Here is a 27,345-nt window from a genome sequence, read left to right on the forward strand (position 1 = left end):
AAATTGATAATTTATATGATTGATTTAAAAACTTATAGTTATCAATTTTAAAATTTAAATTGTCAAATTACACTAAATATTCTTGTAGAAATAACAGTTATATTGATCTTTATTTGACCATGTGTCTTGTTAATTCAATGATTATGATGCTAATTTATTAAAAATTGATTTTTGAAATATGAATTTAATTAGTAAAATACAGTACCTAGTCATAATTTATTTGATTTTTCATGAAACACATTTTTTTTTCTATAGGTATTAATTTCATAATCATTTCTTGCAGCATAGAACATACACAAACTAAAACTAAAACTAGTTAAAATAAATAAATAAGAAAAAGTATTGGTTAAATTAATAAAAACTTTTATTATTTTTTAATATATTATCATAATATACACGGGTTATTATAATAAATTTAAAATAAAGTAGCATAAAATAATAAAGTAGAATAAAATGTATGAAAAAAAAAAATTATAATTATTTAAGTTCTGATAAGACTTGTGCCAGTTTAGGGTGTGGTTTATCGAATTTTGATTTCAGACCAAAAAATATATTTTGAATAAATAGCCACACAATGTAGGACTGTGTTGGATATTCTAAGTTAAATACATGAAAAATTTTGTAGCATACTTCTACAGACCGTATGATTGAATGCACCTTGTATATAATTGTATCAAAATAAACTAAAATTTCTCTTTGTGCAAACAAAGAACCAACAATAAAAATAAAAGGCTGAATTGGGTTGCCTTGGGTTCTAAGACTTTGAAAATGATGCTGCATGGCCTCTACTGATTCACCAAAAACTATAAGACTATCCTGAGAGTCTTTGATTGAATACTTAATAAGATTTTTCTTTCCATTTTCATCTTTGGTGATTTTTTTTGAAGTCGGTGCAAATACAGCATGTAATAAATATATTAGAGCTGCGTTTTTTGAATCTGTTAAATATTTAAAAAAATAGTATATCAATACACATGTTATTGTTAGACAAGCAAGTACATCAAATCAAGCAAAATATTCTGATAAAAATTTAAGTGCCCATTAGAAGCCTTAATAACACCCAAACAATAAATAATAAATAGGTATATAATACATTAATACCCACTATTAATAATTAACTTTTTAATTATTATATAATATTATAATATATCAAACTATTCATGATATAATATTATGTATTATATGATTTAGGTATATACTATACTATTTCAGCATTAAAAATCTGATAATAATAATAATAATATACTAATTACATAAATCATCTTAAAGAGAGTGACAAATTTTTTTTTTTTAATTATTACCCATTACTTAAATAACTTTAAATTAATTTATTAATTCAAGTAAAATACATACAAGATTTACCAGTGATAAAATTAGGGATTTAGGGATCTATGTATTTCAAACATAATATACAATATACATATCATGGACTACCTATGCGGATAAATAAGAAATAAAGAAAAAAGCATAAAAATATCTCACTTTCACTTATATTGTTATCACTACTTTGTATTTTGTCTAATATTTTGCGACAGTTTATATCCTTTACTTTTTCCATCAATAAATCAAATATTTTTGGAGACTTTTCTTCAAAGTTTTGGTATATAGAGTCGCCATTAGGAAATAATGCATGGTAATCAATATCAATCTGAAAACATTATATAATCTTTATAGGTACATAAGAAAATACAGAAATAATTTTTTCAATTAATTACCAGCTTATGGCCATAAGGAATTGAATATTGTTTCCAAGTCTTCAATATACTTGCTGTTGACTCTGAATATTTTATGTAATTTAATCGATAGTTTACACTTGCTTTCCAGTTTTTTTCAAGATCTGGAAATGGACTGTCATTATGTTTCAATTCATCCAATATATAATCTATTTCATTTTCTGATACTGCAAATAATATAGACATTATATGTATGTATGTATATTTTCATTTATAAATTAAATATTTTACCAAATTCTCTGTCAGTCCAACCATCTTTCTCTTGATTTCCACTACCAGTTTTATTTTTTTCTAATTTAGTTTTAGTATGAACTAATCCAGTATTTTTCAGATTTCTCATTGAATTATAAAACTTGGCATACAATTTGCCTTTTGGGTTTTTATTGCATCCAATTTTTATGAAATAGGTATCCTGTAAATTTTTATTATGGTAATTATTATTATTATGATAGCAATAAATAAAAAATTTAGTTACCTTAATTTCAGAATTAAATATTGCCACTATTTGATCTGCTATAGACTCAGCCAAGCTTACAGACATTGGTATGCGCTGTGACAGTACTTGCCCAATAAGTATGTCAACCAATGTTGATCTAATACCATCATTTAGCTTATTATTCTGTCTATAATAGTCCAATATTAAAGAACCTTGTGTTGATGAATTTAGAATTACATCAACATTTAATTCTTGGCTTAATTTAAAAGATTTAAGAGGAGGTTCTAAATTTGCTTTGTTCATTGATATATCTAACGTTGATGTTTCAGCAAGCTCTGTTCGTTTATCTATATCAACAATATTTAAACCGCTTTTCCATTTTTCCAGTTGAGATTCAAATTTAACTAGGATGCCTAATGGATATGTTGATAATAATTTATCAATATGTCTAGTATTTAAAAGCCGGAGAGCACTCATATCAATTAGTTGATCTACACAAAAAACATATTTACAGAATAATGAGTGATAAACTGTGCACTGTTTCCCCATTATAGTTATTTTACCAATACAAGTTTGATATACACATGTTAATCCCCAATCTTCTAATAATTTCTTTAGTATTGGTAAATCTTCAACTGGGTAATGAAACTCTGACATTTTAGTTAAACTGTTTTGAAGATATAAATCAGGATTCATAGTTTCTACTACTTCAGCTGGGAGCTAAGATATAAATTATAAATAATAATACAAATGAACATTGGTATAATAAAATATGCATAAATAACTAAGGTGTCATTTTTAAAATGTTATTTATTAAAAAAAAGAAATGGTACTTACAGTACTAGAAGGTACTTGAAGCATATGTAAAAATGAGTCACTTATATGTGGCGTATATTCCATTTCTTTACAACTTATAAATATTCTAATAAATGTTAAAAAAAAATATATATATAGAGATACAATTTAATGATACATATTTATTATACATATAAAATATTAAAACATAATTTTAATTAATTAAAAATTTATTAAGTTAGTAGAATTCTTTTAAACGTATCATTTTTTGACCTGATGTAACTACTGTTACATTTATGGGAGGACCACTAAATTCATTTATTTTAAAAACAAAACAACCATCTTCCTCCTCATTATCACTAACAATAAACGATTCAAGATGTGAACTAAATCCATTTAACAAAATTTTTTTGATCAAAATATAGACAATATTGTCTGGATTATTATTCATTGTTATAAGTTCCAATATTTTAAATAAGCACATTTCATTACACTGCTTTGTTAAATAATAACCAACCTTATATAAAATTCCATTAAATCTCAGTTCAGTATAACATGTATACTGTAATGAAGTTATATTAAGACTATTGTTAATAATGTCAGTATATTTAGTAAGAACTTTATGTTTATCTTTGAAAATAATTTTTTTATCTAGGTCTCTCATTAAGTCATAAGCAAATTTAAACTGGTACTTTTTTGCTAATGTCAAGGAAATATTTTTTCTAGAAGTAGTGGATCTTGCATACATCTTTAATTCTCTGTGTTTACCTTCAAAACGAAAGCACCAGTAATGCCTAGGAGGACCAGAATTTTGAATTATTGTTGGATAATGGACTAAAATGTGATGTTTTGGTTTTAAATTATCATTGAAAAGAGTTATGTACAACAAATTATGTTGGGAAATTAATTGTTTCAGATATGAAATTGCATTCTCAGTAAAAGTGTATGATAACAAAATATCTGTAATTTTAAGTAATAACCGAAAAAGCTCCCAAACTTCATCAGATTCAGGTATTAAATCTCCTATCATCAAAGGAAAAAAGTGCATAAAAGTCATGACTTCCCTGGCTGACATTTTTAAATGGTTTTTTTTTAAATGAAGGGCTGTTATAGGAGGTGAAATATTACCTATCTCTATTTGTCCATAATTGAAATTCATTTTTCGACTATTCAATGTTTCTAAAGAAAATAGTTTTGCGGTATCAATATAATATCTTATAATATGACATAAATCGTAGTGGCAAACCCCTTCAAATAAATCATGCATTATATCAATACAATAATTTTTAGTTGCATGAAAACTAGTTATTTGATTTAAAAACGAATCTTTATAAATACCAGTTTCAGCAAAATTCATAGTTTCAATATCTTCAGAATAATTTTGAACATTACGTAAACAACTCAAGTCTTCTTCATGCATAACCCAAGTAGCAACCTTATCTGCTTTACAGAAGCGACAGAAGAATTTTGCTGAAAACGATTTACTAAACTCCAATATACTATTAAGTCCCAAATTATCTCCTAATATTATACCCAAAATAAAGTGTACATGAAAAGTACCTTCTTGTGTTACAATATCTATTCCTTCCTTTTCAAGCATATTTATTTCATTTACCAAACCATGTAAACATTGATCATTTCCAAATAATTTAAGATCAACATGCTTTATTAATGCAGCTAAATATATATTAGATAATTTTGAACAATTATCTTCTAGGGGGAAGCTATAATAAAATGCAGAAACAGAGTGAAAATTAGAATGCGAACCTAAAGGATTATTAATTTCAAATTCATCTGTATATAAAAAAAAAGGAATACATATTTTGTTAGGTTGAAAACCTTTTTTTTTCCAGAGATTTCCTTGGACAAAATTTTCCATTGATGTACTTTCATTGTTTTTATAGAAATTTAATTTAGTATACTGTTTTTTAAAATTATCACCTTGCTCAAAATATTTTTTAAATTGGAACTTTAAAGGTAAAAGAGCTCCTGTAGTGTTTTTTTCATCGTATACACTTTCACCAATACATTGAACAGGGCTAATTTCTTTATTTATAGTAAACTGATAAATATTACATAAGAAATCATTTTTTTTTAGCCAATCTATTAAACGATATTCAGAATTACAATATTGAAAAATATTTTCTATAACCGAAGTTACTCTATGAAATTTACCACGTGAAATAGGTTCTTTAATTTCGTCATCGATTACTGCTTTTAACATAGATACAACTGGAGCAATAATTGAATCTACTATTCCAGTTTGTATTGATATAATATCCACTCTAGTAAAATTGTTATTGTTGTGCAAACCGACTATAAACTCAATTGCAGACTTATATATAGCTTCACTAAACAGATCAAGATTGATTGGAATTGTATTAATAGGAATTTCAGGTAAAACATTATGGATATCAGCACTTTCAGTACATTGAAGTAATAGTGGAGAGTTATTGGAAGATGATTGTTCTGGTTCAGGTTCTAATAGAGGCGTTAAATGCTTTTTATGAAGATGTCTTTTAAATGTAGCCAAGTTAAGAAAAGACTGTGTACAAGTTTCTTCACAGCATGTATAATTGCTATCAGATTTTAACAAATGGAAAATTTTAAAATGATACACTAACGATTTCCAACTATCAGTATTAAATTTACATACATAACAAATCATTTTAAAATATTATAGCAATTGACAACAGGTAGTGACAATAACTTACTCTAACTTACATACAAATTAAAGGAAACTTTTTTACAACTGCTTCGGAATATTTATAGAATACCTTTAAATATAAAATTAATCTGTGTAATTATAATTATAAAGTCATATACGAGGTCTTATACCTGAACATTAAAATTTATAACAAATAGTGGTGCATACTATAACTAAGACATATTAAGATATTAACTCTTGGTGAAACATACACCTATTATAAAGATGTTTAGCGAAGTCTAGTTGCACCACTAACAATAAAAGTAAATAAAAATATACAAAGACTTACCAGTAAGCATATTATAGTATAAGTGTGTGACATATAAGTTGAGTATAGTCATTAGCCAGTATAGGATCTTGGAGGTAGCAGGTGTTGACAGCAATATCAGAAAAAATAATATATAACACGACAGATCACAGAAAATAATTTTCAAAATAAATAGCACAGTAAACAATAATGTTGATCCAAGTTTGTGATCCAATTCAAATAATTCAATATTATTCTTAATCTGTGGATCCAATGCGTCAATGCAATTGCGCGTATGCCGTAAGCTAACTTCCGTAGTTCCGTACAAGAATTATTAAATTAAATATTTAATATTATTATAATGATTATTGACAACTAAATACTCCGGCCAGGTTTACCCACGAATCACGACTCATGAGAATACGCTGGTCGCCACTAGGCGGCTACGTTTATAATAGTCAATTGTTAATTTGGTAATATAATTGTCACGATGATAATGTTGCTGTCGACCTTTGGGTTATTTCAGAAAACCCATAGTTATAAATAGTTATGTACTCCGTGATAAGTACAAACAAATATAACAAAAATGATAATATTGGTATTGTCATTTTAATAATAACTTATCAATTAAATACATTTTTTGCCAACAACATTGATAATATAGATTGTTATCATGATAAAACAATTATAAATTTAACAAATATATTGTTTGAATGACATACTATTATTATGATGACAAATTTAAATATTGTTAAAGTTTAACAAGACAGTATTGTCAATGAAGTCCAAGATTTTTTTTTCAGTGTACACTCTACCGTGTGAAAGTTATATTTACATTGAAGGAAAGCTAAGAAAACCTTTAGATGCTGAAGGAGACGTACGTTTTTCGAATAATGGTTTGGTATTTTTATACTCCGAAATGCGATATGAAATAAACGGAATAGAAATACAAAAATTGAAATCATCCGGAGTATCGTCTTGCCTGAAAGCATACTGTTCATATACACCAAGTGACTTGAATACGTTAGACAATTGTGCTTGGGACTCGGGCATGGACGGCGAAGATAATAAAAATTTTATGAGCAACGATGTATTTACCGGTTGTATACCTCTAAAACATTTATTCGGATTTTGCGAAGATTATAAAAAAATATTACCTACTAAATTGCAATCAACAACTGATTTTAAATCGCTCGTCTACCGATTTAGACGCATTACGTATGACGCAAACCGGAACCCCCGAAAACGTTGAAAAAAAAAAAAAAAATTACGATTGAATTGATTAAAGTGATATGGAAGATGCCTATAATCAGAGTTAATGATAAAGAAAAATTAAAACTGTTGAAAGTGATAGATTCACGTAAAACGTTATCATGTGCGTTCAGAACCTGGGATCTATGTGAATATTCTGTACTACCTAGAAATACTTCACATTCATGGACGATAAAGTCTAGCAGCTTGCTTGAAAAACCTAGATTTATTTTGTTTGGATTACAAACAGATAGAAAAAAAAAATATAGAAAACGACGCTGGGCGCATTGACCACTGCCAACTAAAAAATCTTAAGGTACACTTAAATTCTGAAGTGTTTCCATATGAAGACTTTCGTGCTGATTTTAAAAATAATACCATCAGCTTACTGTATAAAGCCTATACAGACTTTCAAAAATCGTATTACGAGAGAGATTATTCTGAACCATTGTTATCAAAAAATGTTTTTCAAACATATGTTCCAATCGTCGTTGTCGATTTATCGCATTAGAATGATAACGTTAAATCATCGACCATAGACCTACGAGTAGAATTTGAAACGGATACGGTTATTCCTGTGAAAACCACAGCTTATCGTTTAATTTTACATGATCAGATTATAACTTATAACCCGTTTAGCGGTGATGTTAGAAAACTAATTTTTTTATACATCTAGACACGCGGTAGCGTGTCAAGCCAAGTTCTAGCTACAGAACTAGCGAGCAGCACCGTGTGTAATATTACACGAACCATTTGGAGCCACTTTTGACCCCCTCATAACTCAAAAACTATTCCACATAAACATGTCAAATTTGGCTCATACGTATATTGAGACTTACGAGATACATATGTTTTCCAAATTTCATAAACATACCTCAAACCGTTATTTAGATATTAACGTCCCAAAATCGTCATTTTTATGACTGACTGACTTACCTATAGATCAAAATTCTAACCCAGTTCCAGATGACCTAGAAAGTTCAAATTTGCCATACAGATAGGTAGTTAGGTTAATACAAAGGAAAAAATTAGAAACTTGAAGATTTTTAATTTTTAATTTTTTTTTAATTTTTTAATTTTTAATTTTTTATCAATTGATTTTATTATAATTTTGCAATTAATTATCTATTATGTTTTATTTTTCAATCAATTAATTAATTGCCTCTGCTTTAATGTAGTGTTGACTTAAATTGAAAAATTAAATTAAAAAATTTTAAAAAAAATTAAATTAAATTAAAAAAAAAAAAAAAAAATTAAATTAAATTTATTTTTTTTTTTATACTTATGTAGGAAAATACAATAGTTTATTAAAAACCATTTGAAAATTATTTTAATATGATTTAATAGTTATTAATTATTTACTTACAAAAAAGTAATGGTATCCCAACAAAACATAAATGTAAAATGATAGCCAAGTTCAATTAAATAATATGATTTGGTTTTTGACTTCAACGACAAAAGAAGTGAGATCTAAATGGATGCCAAATTCAATGGTCAGTCCTGAAATTTATTTATAACAACATAAAATATAATTTCTTCTTATCACTTAGAATAATGTTTTGAAGCCTAAATTCTGACTTGGCTAGTTTCCATGTACGAATTATGTTATAGCCTTCGCAAGTTCTAAAGTTGTAAGTTCTTTTTTATCCTTCTAAAAATTTGGCTTGCTGGTAGAAACTAGCTATCGAACACAGTGCTCTTCCATGACTGTTTTGGTTGGTACTGAATAATAATTCGTATATGACAACTAGCCAAGTCAGACCTTAGGCTTCAAAACATTATCCTAGGTGATAAGAAGAAATTATATTTTATGTTGTTATAAATAAATTTCAGGACTGACCATTGAATTTGGCATCCATTTAGATCTCACTTCTTTTGTCGTTGAAGTCAACAACCAAAGCATATTATTTAATTGAACTTGGCTATCATTTTACATTTATGTTTTGTTGGGATAAATATATATATTATTTCTACTTGTAATTATTTTTTTTCTACCTTGTAAATTATATTATTTTTACTTTGTAAATATTTTTATTACCTTATTATTAATAAATAAAAAGAAAAACTTTTTTTAAAAATAACTGACTTGTTTTTATTTTACACAAATACTATACAAATCGTATACAAAAATATTTTACACAAAAGTACATTAAACAGTGTGTCGTCTTTTGGGTAGTGAGTTGGTAATGTTGTACTGTGGTCCGTATGGTCATCGTTTTCATCTGTATAAGTATTGTATTGCGGTTCGTATGGTCCATCGTTTTCGTCTGTACAGCTTGTCTGTGATGGAGGGGAGATATCAGAAAGAATTTCCTAAAACATGAAATATTAAAATATTGGTTTTTTAAAAAGTAGGTTTTGTTATATTACCTCATTAAGTATAGTGTAAAATGATGGCGGTGAAAAAGGTTTCTCGTATCCCTATAAAATATAATATATTAATATTGGTATAAGAAAAAAATATTTTTTTCTTACCTCATCTTTTTTTCTAATTCGTCCAACTATCTTTGTGCGATATGTTCAGCTGCATGTAATTGAAGCTGACTTGTGAAATTGTAGTCATTTACATGTGTTGCAATGAAAATGTTGTTAATGCTTTTCACGCGATTTGTCGTTTCTAGTTTCAACCTTGGTATTTGTTTTTAAGTATGACGCGATTTGATTTATTTGCTGTATTACGAGCGGTTTAACGATTTTGGTTTTTCTCTCGATGATCTCGAAAATTGACCACTCTAAATCTTGTAACTTCAATAAGTCGTTACGATTTAACAGTATGCGACATCCATCTTGTATTTTAGACTCTATAATGAGCATATTCTCTCCTTGGTACACCATACTAGATATTGTAATTGAATCGGAATCCAAAAATAAATTACGCTTATACTTTTATGGTTGTTCGAGTATAAATGATAGAATGTTTCCCATAAGTCGGAAAATACGTTTGAGAAAATCGGCGGAAATATTTACAAAACCTGATGGTGTTATAATGTGAATCACGGTGTTGAATTCATCTGTTGGATCGAGTCCGATGTTTAAAAACTTGCGAGATGAAAAATCAACTACTAAACACTTAAATCAAGGTTCAACTTTAACCTTTTTAATATACAAAATAGCACCAGACTATAAAATATACCCTTTGATTAAATATTCAGTTCAATTGGATGCAATTTTTTGTTTTTATTGTCGTAATGTTGCTACTTTTACATCTCATGAAAAACAGCAATATGTTTTAATAGTTTCAGGGTACAGTGATTGGAAAAATATTTCAGGAATGACAAAAAAACATAATGAGGCAAATTCACATAAAACTTCGTTTGCAAAGTATCAAGGTTTTGTAACATCGAAAAGTGTTGGTGCGGTCACATTGCAAATTAATAGTCATGTTGAAGAAAATATAACTAAAAGTCGAGAAATACTAAAAAGTAATATTCGTTTTATTTTATATTGCGCGCGGCAAGACATTGGTTTACGCAATCATTATTATATAAATACTTCTTTAAACAAATATCTAGAAAATACTGAATAAACAAAACAATCAAGGTAATTTAAAAGAATTAGTTGATTTACTATGTTTAGAAAACGAAAAATGTAATAAAGACTTAAAAGTCTTTGCCTAAAAATGCAAAATACACATCAGACATTGTACAAAATGATATTTTACTTGCGTCTTCCAATATTATTACACAGACTATTGTTAAAGAAGTTAATGAAGGTAGTTCGGTGTACAGTTTAATTGTAGAAGAAGCTCGAGATGCTTCAACGTTAGAATAAAATATGTCAATATGCATAAGGTATGTACATAAATAAATTATTAAAGAACGATTTTTAGGATTTGTACAAGTATTAAAGTTGGATGCACAAGGTCTCACTCATTGTATTATCGAATTTTTAAATGTGGTTGGTTTAGACATTGAAAAATGTATTAGTCGGTCTTACGACGGTGCGTCAGTGATGTCAGGCTCTACCAACGGGGTACTAATAAAAATTAGAGAGCTCTCTAAAAACAAATGTCCGTATATACCTACACTGTTACGCGCATCGATTAAATTTAGTTTTAGTCGATGTTGCTAAATCGGTTGAAATAGTTGACGAAACGATAGGATTACTGGAAGTAATTTATGCATTTCAATCAAGTTCAACTTTACGCCATAGCATATTTTCTGAAGTCCAAAAAGATTGCGAAAATGTATTAAAAGAACCCCAACATAGCGGTACAAGATGGGTTGCTAAGTACAAATGTATTCATTTTTTTTTTATTCGATATAAAAATGTTGTAAAAGCTTTGTCAATATGTTCAAAAAAAATTTATTAAATTAACTTTATACAAAATTTAACAACTTAGAAATATTTAATGATTTTCCTATCGCAACATTATTGGATCCTAGGTTAGTAATTCATAAAACATTTTTTTCTTAAACCTTAATTATTATCTTAATTTTGTAATTTTAGATTCAAAACACTCCATTTTAAAGATCCTGTTAACTGTGCTAGGGCAACTGAAAAATTTAAAAAAATGTTGATGAAACTGGAGCTGAATCAAAGGACTCAAATTCAACTAAATGAACCTGAAGTAACAGAAGTTTCAACAACAAACTCATTTGATTTATGGACTTACCATACTTCCAAAGCAAATATTCAAATTGAAGATAGGACTGAACCGATTTATCAGGAAGTAATAATTGAATATTGTATTATTCTCTAACAGTATAGTAAAACTTAATTAATTTTTTTCTTTTTAGCTTTATGATTTCTTAGCAAAACCTGTTGTAAGTAACTTGGATACTTCGCCTCTAGACGCATGGGAAGTAATGGATAGCATGTATCCCAACTTACATAAAATAGCAAGGCAGAAGATAGGAATAATTGCAACCTCAGTTCCATCTGAGCGACTGATTTCTAAATTAAGTGCTACGCAGTACGCTTTCAAAAACAAGAAATAGATTACAAGGTAAAAGAATGTCAAAGCTAGTTTTTTTGAGCTCGCTAGAAAAAGAATATTGGTTTTAATTCATTTTATTTTATTTGTTATTTACATTTTAAAACTAAAAAATGTTACTATTATTAGTTAATGAGAAGATTGATTATTATTATTTTATTTTATGTGTTATTTACAAGTTAAAGAGAAGATTGAGTTTTGTTATCTGTCACTAGCTATACCAAAAACTTCATATTTAATTTAATTCATAATTTGACTAGTTATTGTTTAAATATTTGTTGCAGATTAACACAATTGTAAAATTGAGCTGCTCCTGTTAACTACAATAAATAATAATTACATAAACGACATACCTAATGTCTACTATTTTCGACATAATGAATATACAGAATATATAAATTTATCATATGATTATTAGTAATAATTACTTATACTTCGAAACATCAAATAATGTATTAATTATGAAAATACAGTGGTCGCCGCTTATAGTGTTCACTGGTTATAAGAATCAGCCGCTTTAGTGATCAAAAATGTCAGGAACGGAACAAACAGCCGTCTTCAGTGCATTTTTCGTCACGTACTGTGATCAGGTTTTCGGTTATAGTGATCAGAAAAAATCATGTCAGAAATAAAATTTATAATAAAATTACCTATTTTTATGTACACAAAGGGGGAAAAACGATTACGAATGGCCGTCCTAATCTTATCTAATGTGACCCACGTAATGAGTGTACTTCCTATCGTAATATCGTATATGTTTGAAACCGTTTGTGTTCCCGTTATTACCGCTATGTATAGTGTATACGGATGACAGTATACTCGTACGTATAGACTTATACGCAGTTTGTTTTCGTCCGTTGCGTTGTTCGGTGCACTTTATGTTTAGCGTGTAGTGTATTGTTTGTATAGTGTATTATGGCTAGTAGAAGTGCGCTTTCAATAAGTGAAAAAAAAAGTGTCCTAGCCGATTATGACAAGCTTCCCGAGAAGACGAATCAGAGATTAGCAGCACAACAATTGGGCATTCCGCAGTCAACATTAAATAAGTTACTGAAATCCCGTAACGAAATAAGTGACTGCACTGAATCTCAAAATAGAAAACGTAAACGTGAGAGCAAAAGTAAGGCAACCGATGAAGCTCTTTTCATGTGGTTTAAGCAAGCTATCGCTATGAATGCTCCTATAAATCGCAGCATATTAATGACAAAAGCCAATGACTTGCCAAAAAAATGAGAGAAATTAATTTTAATGCAACTGATGGTTGGTTGACTAGGTGGAAAGATCGCCACTATATTGTTTACAAAAAACTTCATGGAGAAAAACAAGACGCAGATGCGAGTGGTGCTGATTCTTGGATTAAAACAACGTGGCCAACTGTTTTGAATAAATACGGTCCAGAAAACATCTTTAATTTAGATGAAACAGGGCTGTACTATAGAGCAACACCTGACTATTGCATGGTTTTAAAAAATGCACCGGCCTCTGTAGGGAAAAAGAATAAAGCGAGGATCACTGTGGCTTTAACGTGCAATATGACGGGTACTGTAAAAAAAAAAACAATAGTCATTGGTAAAAGTAAGCAACCAAGATGTTTTAAAGGTGTCAAGAACTTACCTGTTGACTACTTCAGCAATATAAATGCTTGGATGACATCTTTTATTTTTGAAAGTTATTTGAGAAAATGGGATTCAATACTTGATCACAAAATCGCTCTAATTTTGGACAATTGTACAGCGCATCCCAAATTTTCTTTAAAGAACATTGAACTGGTATTTCTTCTTCCCAATACAACGTCTTTAATTCAGCCCCTTGATCAGGGTATCATCAAAGCTTTTAAGACTTTTTACAGGTCCGATATGAGTAGGCAAATTATTGACGCAATCGATGACGGACAAGGGAGTGGTAACGACATAGCTAAGAACATGACAGTGCTACAGGCAATTCACATGTCGCACAATGCTTGGATGAAAGTTACAACTTCATGTATGTGAACTGCTTTAAAAAGTCTGGTATCGTAGTTGTCGTTTGATTGCATCAGAACGATAATGTCAAATCATCGACCATAGACCTACCAGTAGAATTTAAAACGGACAGCTATTTCAGAAAAGATTGCAGTTTATTGTTTAACACTGCATGATAAGATTATAATTTTTAACCCGTTTAGTGGCGATATTAGAAAACTGTACTTTTTATTTTTACCTTGTAAATATTTTTATAACCTTATTATTAATAATAAGTTTTTTTTAAATATCAGTCTTGTTTTTATTTTACACAAATATCATACAAAAATAGTATATTAAATAGAGCTTCATCTTATGGGTTAAGGCACTGCGAAGTTGTTATACTGTAGTCCGTATGGTCCATCGTTTTCATCTATACAGCTTATCTGTAATGTGGAGGGGACTTGGACGAGATAACAGATTCAATTTCCTAAAACATGGAATATATAAATATATATTATTTTATGGGTTAGATTTTGATATATTACCTCATTTATTATAGGTACTGTAAAACGATGTTGGTGAAAAAGGTTTAGAGCACTCGTCGGAATATTTTTATAAAATATAGAATATTAATAACGAAATAAGAAAAATAAATATATTTTTTCATAACTCATCTTTTTATAATTCGTCCAACCATCTATGTGTGATATGTTCAGATGCATATAATTGAAGCTGACTCATGAAAATGTAGTCGTTAACATGTGTTGCAATGACAACGTTAATTCTTTTCACACGATTTGTCATATTATATTCAAGGGTTCTAGTTACTACCTCGATGTTTGATTTTAAGTAAGTTGCGATTTAATTAATTTGCTGTAGTACTAGCGGATTAACGATTTTGGTTTTTCTTTCGATGATCTCAAAAATAAACCACTCTAAATCTTGTAACTTCAATAATTCGCTACGATTTAATAGTAAAAAAAAATTAACCCCATAATATTAAACTTAGGCTCACCAATACAACTTAATTAATGGGGAATTCTTACTAACTGGACAATATTTTGTTGCCATCTGTAGTCATTCTTAGTTAAGATAAAATATATGTAACGAGAAATATACAGCGCGCCCCGTCGTTAACTCAATAACTATCACAACGATATTTCGTGACTACCGCATATAAACTGTTCACCATAGATGACGCTTATGAGCAGCACGCTTTAATTGGTTGCTGTGGCCGCGATTCGATTTGCATATTAATGCCGGGTTGCATGAACGTTCGTTAAACGTTTAACGATCCGTTAGCGCTGTAACGAATGATTAAAATTTTATTGATCCGTTAAACAATCTTTAAACGTTCAATAGATTTATTGGGCCGTTAAAATATAGGTTACCAGCTCATTAAACTAATGGACCGATTTCGGCTCTTTAAATTTTAATGATTCGATAACTCTACTGTTATCACGTAGTCACTGTGTCCTGTAGTTAGTAGTAGGTACTCGCATAATTTTATTTTATGTTTTGTACGTTGTACCTTTAAAAATAAAGTTTGAAATGTCAAGTTCTGATACAAGTATGTCAATTTCTGATGATGAATTTGTTCTGGATATTGTGTATTATTTACCTAGACCAAGGTTATTTAGAGATCGATCAAATCCTTTGGAGGAATTTGACGACATTGATTTCAAGTGTCGTTTTAGGCAAGTTATTTTAAAAAAGTATTAGGTATAGGTACTTACTACCTATATATAACGTATGAATATAGTAGCTTAATAAATATACACTAAAATGTACATAATTTGTAAATATCGAAGGAAACGTTTGGTTTTTTATGTAATTTGATTGGTGGAGAATTACGCAATTCTCGTAGAAGTTTCGCGATTTCTCCAGAAATTCAAATTTTAGTAACATTACGTTATTACGCCACAGGAGCATTTCAAGTATTTTAAATATAATTAAATATATTAGAATAACTAAGTAGATCTGGATATGGTCGAATTGCACTTGAATTGAAAAAAGGTAATGGTCGATCTGCACTTGGGCTCAAAAAAGGTATTATTACAAAAATATCATGCATTTGAAGGAGTTAAACGTTTAAAAAATACTCATTTCCTTTCCCACTTACAGGCTTAGAACTGACAATGATTTTAATCATTGGTGTGATTAAAAATGATAGTTTTATACATACATCATGTTAATATAATATTATATATATATATATATATATATTTTAATTTTTTTTTTTAAACGTTAATATAATAAATATTGTCATTAATACATTTTTTTTTTTCATTTCGATCATTTTTTTGTAGTAATAAACTAATAACAAACTCCAATTAAAATTTTAGCTAATTAAAAATTCGTTTTTGAGCATAAAAGTAATATATTTTTCTATATAATTTATATTTTTTCTAGTAACATGACCATGTAGTTTAAAATCTTGTATTAGTATTCTGCATCTAATGAGTGTTTTCTAAACGTTATATCCCTTCAAATGCATGATATTTTTGTGGGAAATCCTTTTTTGAACACAAGTGCAGTTCGACTACTACCTGTATTTTATCCGAGTGCAGTTCGACCATTACCTTTTTTCAACTCAAGTACAATTCGACCATTTCTTTTTAGGTAATAAGTGCAATTCGACTATCCTGGTAGATCTAAGGGCCCTTTTCCATTAGTAAAAAATTTCTTAGAATGAAAACTTATCTCTCAGTTGTAGATAAATTAAAACGTATGTTAATTAATGTACAAATTACCTTCTTTCTATTACAGGTACTTATTTAACCTATTCTTTAGTTAGACAATGCGCAGTGGCAAATTTACGATTTCTTTCTTAATGGTTGTATATCATAAAAAAATACGATACCATACTACTTAGTACTTATACTATACTATAATAGTCTATGTTTTTACAATGACATTTAATACTTATCTTTCAATTTTTAATTTTCAAATTGTTTATTAAATTTCTTATATTATACAATAATATCCATTATTCGGGGTTTTCTGGCCATTTTTTTAAACTATGATAATTTAACCAACAATATAAAACGAAATACTTTTTTATTAGCGATCGTGGTTATTACCATTTTTTATATATAAAATAAAAATGTTATCGAAAATTAAACTCAATGTCCAACTATATATTTCACACCCCCTGTATCACACAGAGAACAAAGATGCTATTATATTACTTGTTTATAAATATTTTGGAATAATTCATTAGGCTGTAATTGGAGATCATGTGCACGTACATAAATCGACAATTTGTAGAACAATAAAACGTGTATCACAATCAAATTGTCGACTTCGTTCCCAGTTTATTGATTTTCCAAGAAATGTCGAAAAGAGGAATATCATTCAAACTGGATTTTACCATTTACGTGGATTTCCTAGGGTTATCGGTGCTGTGGACTGTACACACATTAAAATACAGTCACCTAACGCCAACATAGGAGAACGTTTTAGGAATCGGAAAGGATATTTTTCGTTTAATGTTCAAGCCATATGTGACAGCAATTTGAATATAATGAATATTGTCGCTAGGTAAAAAAAAAACATCAATAATAGCAATGGGTACATATTATATTATGATTTTATAGGTGGCCTGGTTCAGTCCTTGATAGCACAGTTTTTGATAATAGCATGATAAGAGCTCAATTTAAAAATTATGAATTTGGAAATTGCTTTTTATTAGGAGATGGTGGGTATCCTTGTCGTGACTACCTTATGACTCCTCTCCTTAATCCTAATACTGAGGCAGAGAAACGATTTCAGGTATAATTTAGATACAAGTCTTTAGATCCATATACATGATTTTATTTTACATAATAGAGAGCCCACATTGGCTCAAGAAACGTTGTGGAAAGGATGTTTGGTGTGTGGAAACGGAGATTTCCTGTGTTAGCAGTAGGAATACGTACACAGCTGAACACAACTATGATGACAATTGTTGCTACTGCTGTTTTATATAATATGTTGAAACAGCAAAATGATGAAATGCCAGAAGATCATGACAATATAATAAATAATGAATTATTAAATGCAGTTTATGTTAACCCTGCTAGACAGGTACTAGACGGGTAACTTAGTTAGGACACAATTAATTAATTCTGTTTTTACATAAAAAATAAAAATTTATTTTTGATAAAAATTATAAATTAATTCTTAATAATAATAAAAAATGTATTATACTTTATACCAACACATAATATAAATATTATAATACATTTTAAGTTTAAAAATTATCATAATTCATTAGAATAAAATAAAATTGAAAAAAAAATGGTTATTATTAAATTAACAATATAATATAAAATATTCTAATAATATAGTAATATATAAATAATATAAGAATATAGTCATATAATATATGAGAATAAAGTAGTATATATTATATAAGAATATACCTAGTAGCTTAGTAATGTAATATATATAAATAACAATAAAATATAAGTTGGTTCTAAATAAATATTAATAAATAACTTATTCAATCCCAAACATTTTTTTCTTGTGCATCAATTCGGTTAATAATATTTCTTCACGAATTTTATTTTGACGGATTTCAGATTCAAATTTTTCCTTTTCATAATTTTCACTTATTTCAACATCAATTTTACTTTTTTTAATTTTATTATTATATATTTCTTCTTCAAATTTAGTGCTATTGTCAATTTTTGTTAATCTTTTATTATTTAATGTTGTTAAGCCGTCATATACTCTTTTTGATGAAATTTGTTTGGACTCAGTTTCAAAATTATTGCTGTTACTAGATTTCATAGAGGAATTATATATGCTTTTGTTGGATGGATTGGAAGTAGATGCAGTGGATATTGAAGGAGTAGAAGTATTAGACAAGTATGGTTGACTCAAAGATGATAATTTTTGTTTAAAGATATGGATTCAGGAATAACAGGTTCACATAGGATGTCTGAATTTTGAAACATATTAGCTACATCAATAGCCAAATTATATAGTTATTAACATTGATTATAATACATTATACAAGGTCAGTGGTGGCATGATATACGCAATTTAATTTATATGAATATTAACAATCCACCTATTTACCCATTAATAGAAAACTTTTTTTAAAATTTAGTTAGATATTATAATTTTAAAGTCAATCCATTATAACATACATTGACTTGACAAGTGCCAATTCCTACCCAACCAGCATCCACCTTCTACTTTCATTTATACAACTGTGTATATGTAACTTTGTTTATACCGCCACTGTACAAGGTAATTTATGTAAGATGACTATACGCTATGAACTATATACAGTCAAATCTCAATAAATCAAACCTCAATAAGTCAAAAACCTTTATAACTTTTTTTGCCACTTGAATTGTTTTAAGGTACACTTTTTGAAAAATACATAACTCAAATTTATTTTTATTCTCTTTGAGATTCGAGTTATCTAGACTTGACTGTATTTTACATGGGCCACAACAGTAAGGAATTATAATAAACTCTTTGTATTTGAGAGGAAAACTTAAAGAAAAATTTATAGACCTATTTTAAGAGGACATAGTGTAGTTTGTAAGGAGTTTGAGACTTGCCTGGGCTGGTAATACGTAGAGAGCTGATAGATCTCTTATAAAGATGGTTAAGGTGAATCAAATAGATCAAAGTAGACCAAGAGGAAGCCCAAGGTAAAGATGGCTAGATGTAATTAGAAAAGATGTAAAGGAGTTAAAAGAGAACTGGAATGGAAACTTGGATTTAGTTTACATAAGAGAAGTATAGAGGGAATTAATTTTAGAAGCAGCCTAAATGGTCCATGGAAGCTAAAAAAAAAAAATTATAATTAAAAATAATAGTTAATAAATACATACTCGAATCTTGAAGGTTGCTAATGTCCTCAGAAAATATATCAACAACTTCAAATCTTGCTAAATATAAAAAAAAATAATTAAATTAAATCTATATTTGAATAAACCATTTTAACATTGATACATTGTTTCATTGTAGGTATTTAGTATTTACCATCATTGTAATTAGCATCAGAGTCAATAGAATTAAATAATGGATCCATTTGGTCACCTAGTAACCCAATAATTTTTTCTGTGTTCTTTGATAGAAGGCTATTATTTGGTCCACCGCCTGTCTTATACATTTGAACCTAAACATTGTAAATATACAACTATACTGATAAACGATGTATGAGGTTAATTTTAATACAATTTAATAGGTTGAATAGATAAACAAAATATCTTGATAAGTTAAAATTAATCTTATTAAAAGCCTTCACAAAGTGGGAGTGACACTTGAGAAACCAGAAAAACTAATTATATTTAATATTTAATAATACAATTTTACAATATATTCTAATTTTTTTTTTTTATTTAACACTCAAGATATTATGTATCGTTTTTTACACTTATTTAAAGTTATTATTATTTTTTTTTTTTTTTTTTTTTTTTTTTTTTTTATTGAAATCATCATAATTTACAAAAATTTAATTATAAAAATTATTCATGATTATCTATCTCTTTTAGCTAAAAGCTTGTGTTAGAGATAGAGAGTAATACAGTCTTAAATAATAATTATAAACATATATAAGTATATAACAAATTTAAAGTAAACAAAAGGAAACAAGTTTATACAAATAGTAATCAAATTAAATACAACAGTAGATCAAAAAATATTTTAAATTATTTGAGAGAACAACCAATTATACACTAACTTTTTAGCATTATTTTCAGACAGCTGAATATTTTTTTTATACTGACATGGCATAGAGTTAAAAAACACAGGTCCTAAATAATTGACAAAAGATTGACCAAAAGATTTGTATGGGTAATCAACAGGTATATTATACCGTCTATTTTCTCTTTTGTCCACAATATCTTGACCGTCAAGGCCTTTATTGAAATTTTTAAAGGTGAACAGAACAGCAAATTTTTTATATAAAAATTTAACAGGTAAGACCCCAAACTCTCTATAATTATGCGAGGTAGAACCCGATAAGGAAAGTTTATTTAAGCAAATTCTAACTATATTATTCTGATTAATTTGTATTTGATTTAAAAAACAATCAGCCGATCCTCCCCAAATTAATAAGCCATATTGAAGTATGGATTGGTACAATGCAAAATAAACTACACGCATTGTGTGTTTTGGTACCAGATCTTTTAATTTATAAAATTTATAGGTTACCTGACGTAACTTTCCTACCAAATTATGAATGTGAAGATTCCAGCGTAAATTATTATCAAAAATGATACCTAAATATCGCGTACTAGAAACTTCTTTAATAGTTAAGCAAATATTTAAGTCACTACAACTCTTACCATCGTTACATCTATGTATTTTAATATGATTTAGTGTTTGGAAACTTTTATAAAATGAAAAGGTCATAAACATTGATTTATTTTCGTTAAGCGTCAGATTTCTGTCACATAGAATTCGGTATATATTATTTAATCCAACAGTTGCTTTATGATGAACGCCGGTCCATGTTTTATCGGTAAAAAGCAAGCAGGTATCGTCAGCGTAAGAGACCACCAAACCATCAATATTTAAATCACTTACTGCGTTTATATATAATAAAAATAAAATGGGACCTAAAACGCTACCTTGAGGGACTCCATATTCAATTGAACCTACCTGACTAGTAATGTCATTGATCCTGACCATTTGTTTCCTGTTCGTTAGGTAGCTTTTAAACCAATTTAAGCTATGATTATTAATACCGAAGTTCAGAAAAATTTGAAATAATATGGTATGATTGACAGTATCAAATGCCTTAGTTAAGTCCAGGAATACGGCAATTACTTTATTACTGTTATCTAATTCTCTATAAATAAATTGAGTTGTTTGATATAAAGCATCTTGAGTACCTCAGTATACCTGGTCTAAAACCAAATTGGTTTTTTGATAAGAGTTTGTTGGCTTCTAGAAACGAAATTAATCTTTGTTTAATAATTTTTTCAAATATTTTCGCAAAATTAGTAAGCAAAGAAATAGGCCTATAGTTATTAACATTTTTTTTATCTCCAGCTTTGTAAATAGGTTTGATCACTGCTAGTTTAAGATTAGCCGGAAATATACCTTGATGTATACTCATATTGAAAATGAACACAAGCGGATCTGCAACAAGTTCGATAATAAATTTTAATAACTTGCAGGTAATCCTATCATGACCAGCGGCTGTGTCATCTTTAAAGTTATTTACAATGTTGATAATCTCAGAGTTAACTATCTTTTCAGAAAAGGAATTATCAAAGGAAAAGTTATTACTAGCATTAATAGTTTCATTTTTCAGAACATAACCAGCTTTCTCTGCTAATTTCTTTCCTATGTTAATAAAAAAATTGTTAAAAATGTTTGAAACCATCGTTGGATCTTTGCTTGTATCAAAATGTTGGCCGTTGTTAATAATAGTTTTAATAGTATCCTTATTAATGTTTTTGGAGTAGGTGATTTCGTTTATAAGTTGCCAGCTTAATTTCAATTATATTAATGCATTATTCTAACAGTTTTCTAATTAATTTATTTTATGTAATATTAAACAATTTATTTAAATTTACATAGTTAATTTCAAACTTATAGATAATCAATAGGTACTTATAAAATGAAATATAAATTAGATTACCTACTTGAGGATCAAACTTAATTATGTACTACTGAATTTGATAATTTGATTTGTTTAGTTTTTAATAAACATTATAAAATGTTATTAAATATATAATTATATTGGTAGTAGTGTAGTATTATTAAATTTGATTTAATGTTTAGGATTGGTATTATAAACAAAAATTGGGTAATATAATGAGCAAAATAATAATAATATAAATTTTTTTTTAGCTTATCGTTACTTTTTTCTTTTCTAGCATCTCTTTTAAGAGTGTCATAGAGATTTTTTAATTGAGCATCTATTCGAATACCAGATGTTTGTCGAAGGTTACAGAGGCTGGTTATTTCAGACCATGCCTCAGTCTTTTTGGTATTCCAAACCGCATCAGTCTAATATAGAATAAATAATTAAAATATAATGAACTTATTATATTCATTAAAAACATAAATATTTATTTATTTATAATATATAAACGCCAAACGGCAATTTTTAATTAACAGATTAAGTTTAAATTAATAGATATAACAAAAATATAATAATACAAATACACACAAAATTAGAACATATGGAAAAAAAAACAACATAATATAAACTAAATGGTAATACCTTAATTTAGTAATATAAAACTATAATACAACATATTTATAACAATGATATTATTTAATTACTTATTAAAATCAAAATTAAGATTGTTCAGAGTACGAAGCATCCTGTGCAAGGGGTGATTATGTCCATATAATGTATTGTGAGTTGGAATTTGGAAGAGTGCGTGATTTCTGGAGAAGAAGGAAGGGATACGAAGACATATTTTAGAGAGGAGATCGGGTGCATCTAAGGTGCCATCTAGGAGCGAGGTTATAAAGTGCTCATCAGCATCTTGTCGACGAGTTGACAGCATTGGTATTCCCAAAGAACTACGAATTAAGGAATAGTCATGCGTAGGGTGAGGTATCTTCATTATGTAGGCAATGTAGGAAAGAAATCTATTTTGTACACGCTCGAGTCTTAGTTCGTCTTTAGCTAGGTAGGGATGCCACACCACCACACCGTATTCTAATATAGAACGTACTAATGAGAAGTACAATGTGCAGAGACAACGAGCCGAAGAAAACTGATTAGTATTGCGTTTAATAAAACCCAGTACTTTTAAGCTTTACCTACAGTGACATTTATATGGTGCTCAAAATTTAACGATGGTGAGTAATGAATACCAAGATCTTTATAGAGGAAGACACGGTTAAGAGAAGTGCCATTTAGAGAATAGTTGTGGTGGATAGGAGATCGCTGCCTAGAAAACGACATAACATGACATTTGCTTATATTAAGGCTGAGACCTATGGAGTACGCCCAACTTGCAAAAATATCTAGTTCTGACTGTAGGATATGACATTGATTAAGATTGTCTATTTTAAGGAATATTTTTATGTCATCAGCAAAAAGAAGGAGTTTAGCCTTAGTGATCCATTTGGTTATCGAGTTTACAAACAGAATAAATAAAAGAGGACTAAGGTGGCCTCCTTGAGGGACTCCAGATGGTATCACAGCTAACTCCGAAACAGCATTTTTGATTTTTATGAATTGTTTTCTATCTGTGATGTAAGAGTGCAACCAAGATAGAAGGGGATTCCCAATGCCTAAAGACTTAAGCACCATTATTAGGCAATCGTGGTCCACTGTGTCAAATGCTTTATTAAAGTCTGTAAAGATTACATCTACCTGACCTCTGTGCTCGATAACTTCTGATAAATAGGAAGAGAAGGCAACACCACTTGTTACGGTTGATTTATGCGATCTAAAACCATGCTGCTCACTTATAATAAGATGATTAAGACTACGCTTTATTCTGGAGTATACAATTGATTCAAATAATTTACCAATATGTGGTATAATAGAAATTGGTCTGTAGTTTTGGATATCAGAAGCGTCACCAGATTTCAGAACAGGTGCTATAGAAGATATTTTCCAAACCTTAGGAAAAATACCTAAATCTAATGAACGCCTGAATAGTAAATAAATTGGATAAGCAATAGAAAAACGACAATTGTACAAGCATTGAGCGGATATGTCATCTGGACCATTAGAGTAAGTATTTTTTAGCGATTTAAGAGCGGAAAAAACATCGTCGACAGTAAACGTTATATCGGAAGGAAGTTCATAGGATAAGTATTCAGATGAGCCAGTAAATGGTGGAAGTTGGAGAGCCGAGGAGTTGAACGTCGAGGAGAAATGAGTTGAAAACAGATTAGCTGATTCAGTTGGAGTATTTGAGGCAATATTACCGAGATGGAGTGATGACGGAATTGGAGGTTTCTGTTTTAGATTATTTACAAATTTCCAGAATTTGGAGGGGGAAGATGATAGGGCCTCCTCGGTATGCCTAATATGAGCAGAGTAATCAACTTTTGATTGGCGTTTACATTTTGCTCTATATTCAGAGAAAACAAGATAATCAGATATCGACTTGGTTCGCTTATAAACTGCATGGGCCTTCTTCTTGGTTATTATAAGATTTTTGAGAATTGTGGATGTCCATTGAGGAAATTTAGAAGGTGAAAAAACTTTGATGGGAACAAACTTATTAATAGAGCTTAGAAGTGCATCGTTAAAGACAACAGCGGAATCATCGACCGAATAAAGCGAAAAAGTATTTTCCCAATCAAACGATCCTAGATAACGGAGCATGGATTTATAATCGGCCGATTTATATTCACGGTATTTATGTGTGTCTTGAGCAGTTATCGGAGTTGGAAATGGAAAAGATACAAACAAAGGTGGGTGGTAAGAATCCGGAGAAACGATTGGAATGTTGGCAAGTTGGACAGTAGGTTTGTCAAAACTAGAAAATACAAGGTCAAGAAGGCATCCACGGGCATTAGGCACTTGATTGAGCTGGTAAAAATTATAGTACGAGAAAGAATCGACAAGATGAGTAGAAGTGTTAGACATGGTACCAGATGCGAAAAGACCTTGATTGCTTTTAGACCATTTAATAAGAGGTAAATTATAGTCACCACAGAGAAGAATAGATGTAGGGTTGGTAGATGATATTAAGTGTTCGATAGAGCTGGTATGGGCCTCAAAATCTGGGAGCGCGGACATAGGTGGTAAGTAAACTGCACCTATAAGAATTTTAAATGAATTAATGGATAGAAGGGTATATACTTGCTCGAGCGTGTTAAGGTTTGTACAGATAAGAGATGTTTTAATATAAGACTTGATTGCAATGAGAACACCACCTCCTCGTGAGTAGTTACTGTTAAGATAATTTCTGTCAACCCTGAAGATTTGATAGCCAATGAGCCCAAGTTCAGAGTCATGGACGTCAGAAGAGAGCCATGTTTCTGTGAGGATAATAACATCATTACAAATAAAAAGGGGAATAGAACTTCTAAAATTACTTAATTTAGTTTTTAACCCACGGACATTTTGGTAGAAAATGTTTAAACTATTTAGATTACAATTCAAATGATTATTATTTTTAAAGCGGTATACAAAATCAAAAAATAAAGTAGATGTATTAACAGATAATTTACAAAGATAACATGAAGCCAGGGGTACCAAATGAAAACATTGAGGATCGATGAGATATGATGATGATTGACTGACGTCACCACAAAAATAAATATGGATAATGTTCAAATAATTATACCTTGGTTAAAATAGAACAATAAAATATTTCGGAGAATTTCCATAATGATTAGCTCAAGCTTAAAAATTATAGATTAAAAGGAATATTAAAAAGAACGCTTTACTTACTTTAATATTTTCAATAATTGATTTAAAGGGAAGTATTAAATCAATTAATAAATCTTTTTCCCGATCACTGAAGTTCTTACCCCTTTGTCTCTTAATTTTTGATTGGTTTTCAGACATCTTTAAAATATTAAAAAAGGTTTATTTACTGAAACAACACTAACAATTAAAACACAACTGAAACAGATTACAGAATAAACCTTAAAAAGAAGATTGAACGGTCAGTTGAACTCAGTCGTCAGTACGTCAGAAACTCAGAAGTCAGAATCAGAACAACTAAGTGTAAACATTTACAATATTGTTATTGTACCTGTACAAATTAACAGCTGTTGACATGATCTCCAAAGATGTTATCACTTTTTCTGTGATAAGCTTACAATTTTACACAAACTTTGGTATCATGTTTAATACCAATATATTTTTATTGTACGGTTTGTGCAACCCAAACGCCCCTGTAAAAATATTTAACGGTTCAATAAAACTATTCATTAAATAAATTTAAAGTTCGATTTCATGCAACCCGGCATAAATGTATTATATGCAAATCAAATAATCACTACCATTAGTACTACTACATATTATATCCATACATCAATAAAAAACCATATATACGACAAATAAACAATACAAAAGCCAATCAAACATCGCATGAAAATCATATACACTGTCTGTATAATTCGGACCAGGCAGTGTATAAGTAGGGGTCAATTCTGACCATGAAGACAATAGTCCGACGTTATTCATCCGAACATAGTCGTAGTTATCCGCCATCGCTCGCTAGTGCCGCCGCGTCTCCTCCTCTATCCGTCTTACCACTCGCGGAGTACGCGCTGTATCTATACCCTCCGTGTACGGAATATGTCCATACGTATTACGTATTAACCTACACGGTGCGGGGTACAGAGCATACTATCACAGATTATATGAAAACAGATTGTGCACTTAGATGTAAACAAAAAATGA

At 29.1% G+C, this 27,345-nt stretch overlaps 4 protein-coding genes across 4 annotated transcripts; 2 read left to right on the forward strand and 2 right to left on the reverse strand.

The window, feature by feature from the left end:
- Nucleotides 1-425: 425 nt before the first annotated feature.
- LOC126553341 (uncharacterized) lies at nt 426-5,632 on the reverse strand. Its single transcript, XM_050208519.1, has 6 exons — nt 4,906-5,632; nt 2,209-2,381; nt 1,965-2,145; nt 1,716-1,900; nt 1,483-1,648; nt 426-938 (listed from the first exon to the last, which is right to left on the reverse strand). The coding sequence occupies exons 1-6, from the start codon at nt 5,630-5,632 to the stop codon at nt 478-480; spliced, it is 1,893 nt and encodes a 630-aa protein (XP_050064476.1). The 3' UTR covers nt 426-477.
- Nucleotides 5,633-13,334: 7,702 nt separating this feature from the next.
- Nucleotides 13,335-14,096, forward strand: LOC114127832 (tigger transposable element-derived protein 4-like). The gene has a single exon (XM_050208508.1). The coding sequence runs from the start codon at nt 13,335-13,337 to the stop codon at nt 14,094-14,096; it is 762 nt and encodes a 253-aa protein (XP_050064465.1).
- Nucleotides 14,097-17,602: 3,506 nt separating this feature from the next.
- Nucleotides 17,603-18,137, forward strand: LOC126553325 (putative nuclease HARBI1). Its single transcript, XM_050208505.1, has 2 exons — nt 17,603-17,822; nt 17,880-18,137. Exons 1-2 carry the CDS (start codon nt 17,691-17,693, stop codon nt 18,129-18,131), a joined length of 384 nt encoding a protein of 127 aa, XP_050064462.1. The 5' UTR covers nt 17,603-17,690; the 3' UTR covers nt 18,132-18,137.
- Nucleotides 18,138-19,808: 1,671 nt separating this feature from the next.
- LOC126553330 (uncharacterized) lies at nt 19,809-26,681 on the reverse strand. Its single transcript, XM_050208509.1, has 5 exons — nt 26,386-26,681; nt 22,860-23,018; nt 20,037-20,172; nt 19,886-19,942; nt 19,809-19,837 (listed from the first exon to the last, which is right to left on the reverse strand). The coding sequence occupies exons 1-5, from the start codon at nt 26,500-26,502 to the stop codon at nt 19,809-19,811; spliced, it is 498 nt and encodes a 165-aa protein (XP_050064466.1). The 5' UTR covers nt 26,503-26,681.
- Nucleotides 26,682-27,345: the final 664 nt, after the last annotated feature.

The sequence above is a fragment of the Aphis gossypii genome, unplaced genomic scaffold, assembly GCF_020184175.1.
Source record: "Aphis gossypii isolate Hap1 unplaced genomic scaffold, ASM2018417v2 Contig00205, whole genome shotgun sequence".
Taxonomy (NCBI): Eukaryota; Metazoa; Arthropoda; class Insecta; order Hemiptera; family Aphididae; genus Aphis; species Aphis gossypii.